We start from the raw sequence: 6,291 nt of genomic DNA, 5'->3' as shown, positions 1-6,291 counted from the left end.
TAATGTTCATGTCTATAGCATCCATTTCAGTTGAATGCACATTGCCAATTATGGAAATTAGTAGTGACATCATTTAGGAACACAGCAACTTTTTCCTTGGTGAGGAAACCGCAACATTTTACTGGGCGTCTGTGAGAAACTGGGTGAAGTTCAGTAGTTGGCTACTTTACCAACTAAAACAATGGTGACGATAGTGGTAGTTGTTCACCTGGAAATTGGTGGGTTGCTGATTCGAGAACCCACTCTGATTGTCTCGGTTGTTCTCGCTTAACAGCATGTGTCCACTTCACCCACCCTGCCTGCTGGTGGTGGTCAGACGTACCAGTGGCACCGCCGGATGGCAGCCTTGCTTCTGTCAGACTGTCCCAGGACAGCTGTGGCTACAATCCAGCAGCTTGGCCCCCCCATCAGTGTGTGAATGGGTGAATGAATGAATGTAATGTGAAAAGCTTTTGGGTCATCTGGACATAATAAATTGCTATGCAAGTACAGGTCATTTACCTTTTTAAACTGATGAGGTATAAAATTTGGTTGTAATTTAACAACCTAATAGCACAATTTGCAGTTGCACTTTAAACTTGAAAACATGTCCCAGGTAGATGCACGTAGAAAATGTCCAATTATATTTAACTTGAATTTTTAAAAAGGAAATGTTTTTTCTTGATTATTTCAATGATTATTTTGTTTTTCCAAAAAATACTTTACCTGAAAGGCCAATCTTGTGAGGCGTTTGTACGAGTCAAATTCTGTTCCAGCGTGAAAACTTATTCCTGCTGAAATATTGGAGACTTTCCAAGATTTTTCATTCTGGCATTCAGTCCCTGATCCCTTTTATTGAACAACATTCTGCAGTCTGCAATTTTGACTGGTATTTTTAAGATTTTGATTGACTGCAGGAAACCTTTATGTGAATTTCATTACGCACGTGTCTTATAGGATGTTCTGATAAATCTAGTAGAGACAGTTGGTCTCTGAATGCCAAAATATTTCTGTTTCAACATTTTTCTTCAGATAATTGCATGATGAAAAAAAAAAAAAAACATTTCCTTTCAGTCAGCTTCTGAGGTGAAGAAGTGAACTTAATATTGGAATTTCCAGACACGTTTCAGATGCATAGTACGTTTTTTTTTTTTATGTGAATGCTTGGTGACCTTTCATTGCTTTTCTTTCTGGTGAAAAGCCACTCAAATGAACAATCTTCATTCTGTTGGGAACAACATTATAACTGCACTGACGTATTTTTACCTTCAAACATATAATGCTCATGCAGCTGCTAAAGTTAAGCATTTTCTTTTTAGGCCATTTTTACATAAAGTGCAGCAAAAATTGGAGAACTGACGCATGCTTGCAATTATTACTCTCTAAACAAAGAAACGGATTAGAGATTTATTGTTGAATGTGACACCAATTTTGGTGTTCCATACTCATGACAAGAACAGAGTGAATCCGCATCATGTAAAGAGATTGAAAATACCACATTCTATAAGTACAAATGCAGATATAAAAACACTATGACCGTAATGCCACGGTTCACTGTTGAAAGTCAGCGATGGCAGTCATGTTTTATATATTTATTCTTTAAGATCATATTGTAGATTTTTCATCTCTCTTGGATATAAAATAGACAAAAATAATTTACTATATTGCTCAGAAATCTTTAAAAACATTTCCAAGTGATCACGACATTAAATAATCAGTGACATTCTGGAGTTTTTGCAAAACACAAATAGCAAAATATGTTGATTTTTTTTTATTTTTTATCATAGACTACATAATTACGAGTTCTTCGATCACCAATATTCGTCTGTAAATGTCTTCAGCAACACTTTGGAATGACCAGGAACCTCTCGTGTTTAACGATTAAAACAAGAATAATAACAAAAAAGGGCCATTCAGTGTTTTCAAGAGATGAAATTAAGAGTCGAGCATGATTCGCATAAAATTCTCAATTTGCTGGAGGCATTCATTGCCTTCATCTACTATAGCCCTGCCAGTAATAAAAAATCTGGTACTAGTAATCTCTGACTTATAATTCTCTCAATAAAATATGATTATATGTGCAACCACCTGTCAGTGATTGGAGCTTTACTAGCTGAGGCACACATTTCAAGCTGACTTTCTTAACAATATGTGCAAAAACAAGAGAAAATGAACAAAAGAGGGATTTCAGTTTGTAAATGACCAGTCATAGTTTTGTCATAGGTATGTGCAGATTGTTCCAGGGTCCCATCCACAGTTCCTCTTCATCTGATATTGTGCGGTCACTGTGTTGTGACTCCAGTGTTTCCCTACTGCTGTTGTGGTTGTCGACAGATGTCTCTTGCTCCCCGCTGACACACTGCCCGCTGTCAATTATAGCCTTGGTAATACTGGCTTTGGACCCAAAGGTTTTTAGATTTGTAATGGCGGATCCCAAAGAGCCACAAGAGGACAGAGTGTTGAGGTTTACGTCCTTGTCAGAATGTAAACCCGAGCTCGTTCTGTCCTCCGTGTTGTTTTCTACGGCCTCGTTGTCTGCAGTGGGAGGGGGTTCCTCGTGAGTCACACCTAATTTGTCGAGTTTTTTGAAATGCTTACTTAGTCGGCACGGGGAGCCCATTTTTAGGTTGTTTAGATGGGCTGGCCTCCTGGTACGGACGATGGTGCCGTTCTGTGCGAGGTAGATATTCCCATTGATGTTGCTGTGACTGTTGGGCAGTCTATTCTGTTGACTCTCTGTAGTGCTTTCCTCTCCAGTAGAGCTGGACTCGTTCTCCCGATCAACCACAAGTTTGATCCGTTTCTTTCTTCCAGGCTGTGAAAAAGAAAATTAAAAAGTCAAAGTCAATAAATTGCTTTTTTTTTTTTTTTGGAAGATGAAGCAAGTTGTTGTTAAAACAAAACCAAAAAGAATATATATAAAAAAATGCCACATAGAAATCAAGTTTTCACAGCAATCAAACCAAAAAGCCAAGACTCTTTTTTGAGGCTTTATATTTCGAAAAGTATGTGAAAGTATAAGTAAATATGGAGTGGTGCGATAATCTCGGTTTTATGCAAAAACAAAGAACAAAAAAAAAGAACAAAAAAACAAAAAAGGAAATTTGATTTCAAAACAGAAAATTAACATATTTCCCCGCAATTGTTAAATTATTACCTTTAAATAATCATTGCATTACTAAATATGTCTACCCTATAAGCATTGAAAAAAAAAGGTCTTTTTTTAAGCCAGCTGATTGGCAATGTGCAATAAAAGGTCACACAGCTGGTTCGATCTACTTTCCGCACGCACACAAAGTTTTTGGTAAAAAAAATAAATAAAAAAAAAAAAAAAAAAAAAAAAAGTCATAATGGGGATTTTAAAAAAAAGCTCAGTTTCTGGGGTGCTCATGTGAATCTGGAGAAAAGCTAAAAAACAAAACAAAACAAAAAACACACAACCAATTTTTAATTTTAGCATCATAGTAGTGAAGAGGTTTTTGCATCCTCCCCTTCTATGTCCAGTGGAATAGATAGACTGGATACTTCTTGAAGCAGATTTTTTTTTTTTTTTTGTTTTATGCAACACGCAAAAGTTAAAACGCATATCAAGAAAACATCTGTCAGTTTACAGTGAGAAACCATTTTTCAGTTAAGTAAAATATTAACATTCGGGTAAAACTGATAAAAAAAGAACATGTAAAAATAGCACTAGAATACTGCACAAAAAACAGCAAAAATCATGAAAAGCACACAGAGAACATCAAAGAGAGAAAAAAAGTCAATGTTAGAAAAAGGAGAGTCAGACTCGTAATGTGCAGCAGGAAACCAGCTTTTCCCCTACTCAGGGAAAATGAGAAAAAAGCAGACATTTGAAACAGTCTGTAGAAGCAAGCAATATTTTTTTCACTCCCATGCAAAGGTAATTGATTTTATTCACTCTTACTTCACAGGGACAATAAATCTCGCTAGAAGGCCGTTGAGCTCCCTTCAGATCCTGAATCACCATCTGATGTTTCTTCAGTGCCTTCTGAGCCCTTTGATGCACTGACTGAAGATTTATCAGAGGAGATGGCGTCCTCGTCCACTTCAGTGATGGGGGACAGGCCTCCGTATGTATCATCAGAGGTGCTTCTGATCTCAGGACTATAGGTCTGACCACGGTAGGGAGCAGAGGGTCCTGGGCCTTCAGAAACTACACTAGATCTTCTTGATGATGCTTCATCGCTGGCCTCACTCGCAGAGTCCTTGCTCTCATCAGCAGTCCCAGATTCTTCCTCTTCCTCTTCCTCCTCCTCCTCTTCACTCTCCTCTGTGATTGCATCCTCTGAACCATGGCTCAGGACAGACTTTCGGGAACGTCGACTTCCAGCAGTGGACTGGGAGCCAGCTGAACTCCCCTCACTTCCAAAGGAATGCTGACTGCCAGATGAAGATCTTTTACTCAGCTCTGAACCGGATGTTTTTTTCTTGCTGGACCCCCAAGATGAAGAACGTTCACTTCCTGACCCTGATTCTGCGTCACTAGCTGTTCCTGTCCCTGACTCGGCTTCACTGAGTTCTTCGCTGGACTTCCTTGAGGATGCTCTTGATGAGCTGGTTCTCTGTGTGGATCTCGCACTTGATCTAAAGGAAGATTTACCACTTCTGACACTACCACTGCTACTCTCACTTGCACTTTCACTACTTTTACTGTCAGTCCCACTAGCAGTAGCAGAAGCGCTGCTCCTTCTGCTTGCCTCAGTAGCTGAAGACCTTATAGAAGTGCGTGCAGAAGACCCACTTTCTCTTGTGCTTTCAGACGCCTCTTCTTCCTCAGACTCTTCATCTGAGTCTTTTTCTGTTGCTGAATCCCTTTCTGTACTTGTTTCCTTTTCTGTTGCTGTTCCTGTTCCTGATTCTGTTTCCTTGTCAGAGCTGGACTCTTCATCAGACTCCGACTCTTTCTCTGTTTCTGACTCTTTCTCCGTAGCCGAGGACTTCTCAGACACCGATTCCTTTTCTGACTCTGACTCTCCCTCAGTCTCTGATTCTTTTTCACTGCCCGAGTCCTTCTCTGTTTCCTCCCCCTCTTCAGATTTGGACCTGCTTTCCTCATCAGAATCACCTGGCTCTTCATCAGGCTCTTCCTCTGAGTCCACAGTGCTTTCATTTGTGTCATCTCTGTCCAAGTCAACTTTAAGATAATCTCTGTCAACACTACTTTTCTCAGAGGATTCTTCATCAGAGTCTTTCTCCTTACTGCTTCCACTTGCACCTCCTTCTGGCTCACTTTCGGTCACACTAATAGACACTTTAGACTTCCTTTCATCCTCGCTGGCTGCCTGCGAAGCCTCCTCATCTTTCTCACTGCCTGTGGCTGAGCCGTGACTCACGCTACTCTGTGACTTCCTCCTGACCTGCAACTTGTTGCCAATGGTAATTCTCTTTAAAACTTTGCTAAGCCGGCTGCGAGCATCCGACTTGCTATCTATTGGCCCAATAACTGCCGGTCTGTCCGTGAGACTTTCCTGGCTGTCAATACGGCGGGCTGACATCAGTTTGGCATAATCCTTGTCCTTCTTTCCAGCGCCAAACATCTTGAGCATCTTGGCTTTCTTCCATGGAGATGGGCCAGGAGGGCCGGCGTCAGATGGTTGCTCTCCTCCCTTGCCGGCTGCCAGGAGTTTGCTGAGTTTCATGACAGACTTCAGTCTCTTGGCAGCCTTAGAAGGTTCACCTTCCTCTGCTGCCTGAGGTTGGACTATTTCATCCTCTGCTGGCAAGTCCCTAAAGGCAACTCTCTTCGGTGGACCTCTACCTCTCATGCCACCCCGGCCTCTGCCACGGCCCTAAGACAATCATATTTTATTTAGGAATCTTTGTAATGATATAACCAGGGTATGGTTGTGTCACACACTGTATATAATTTAAATGACACCTTGGGTATTCACTGCATATTAGTGGTCGTTTTTGCAAATACCATTAGTATTTAAAATATACAATATACAATTCAAGGATCAATAATACCTCTGGGCCATGTGGACTGTAGTAATACCCATCATCCTCCATGATCACCTCACCATGCTCATCATACATGGGTGATATCAGCCTCCTCCGACTCCCATACTGAGGAAAGTCATATCTGAGAAAAACACACAACATACACATATATATGTATTAAATAATGCTCTGCATTGTATTTAATCCTTGCTTATTTAACCATTCCTTTAACAAACAATATGCATAAAGATCAGCACACAACTTGAAAATGGAATTGCCCTAGACAAGTGCGTGTGCGTGTGTGTGTGTGTGTATATATATATATATATATATATATATATATATATATAT

At 40.2% G+C, this 6,291-nt stretch overlaps 1 protein-coding gene across 6 annotated transcripts in view; it reads right to left on the bottom strand.

The window, feature by feature from the left end:
• Window positions 1-1,372: 1,372 nt before the first annotated feature.
• LOC103133520 (protocadherin-15) overlaps window positions 1,373-6,291 on the bottom strand; it is a 191,749-nt gene continuing 186,830 nt past the window's right edge. For 5 of the 6 annotated variants that reach the window (XM_016667935.1, XM_016667936.1, XM_016667937.1 and 2 more), the window contains 2 exons: window positions 5,968-6,082; window positions 1,373-2,794 (listed from right to left, as the gene is read on the bottom strand). In XM_016667935.1, coding sequence (XP_016523421.1) covers window positions 2,186-2,794; window positions 5,968-6,082 — 724 coding nt within the window. In that variant the 3' untranslated portion in view covers window positions 1,373-2,185. Of the gene's footprint in view, window positions 2,795-3,904; window positions 5,790-5,967; window positions 6,083-6,291 lie in introns of all 6 variants that reach the window. The other variant, XM_007545284.2, reaches the window with a different exon arrangement.

Source organism: Poecilia formosa, unplaced genomic scaffold, assembly GCF_000485575.1.
Source record: "Poecilia formosa unplaced genomic scaffold, Poecilia_formosa-5.1.2 Scaffold12, whole genome shotgun sequence".
NCBI lineage: Eukaryota > Metazoa > Chordata > Actinopteri > Cyprinodontiformes > Poeciliidae > Poecilia > Poecilia formosa.
The sequence above is the reverse complement of the archived record's forward strand: the minus strand, read 5'-3'. Positions and strand labels throughout refer to the sequence as shown.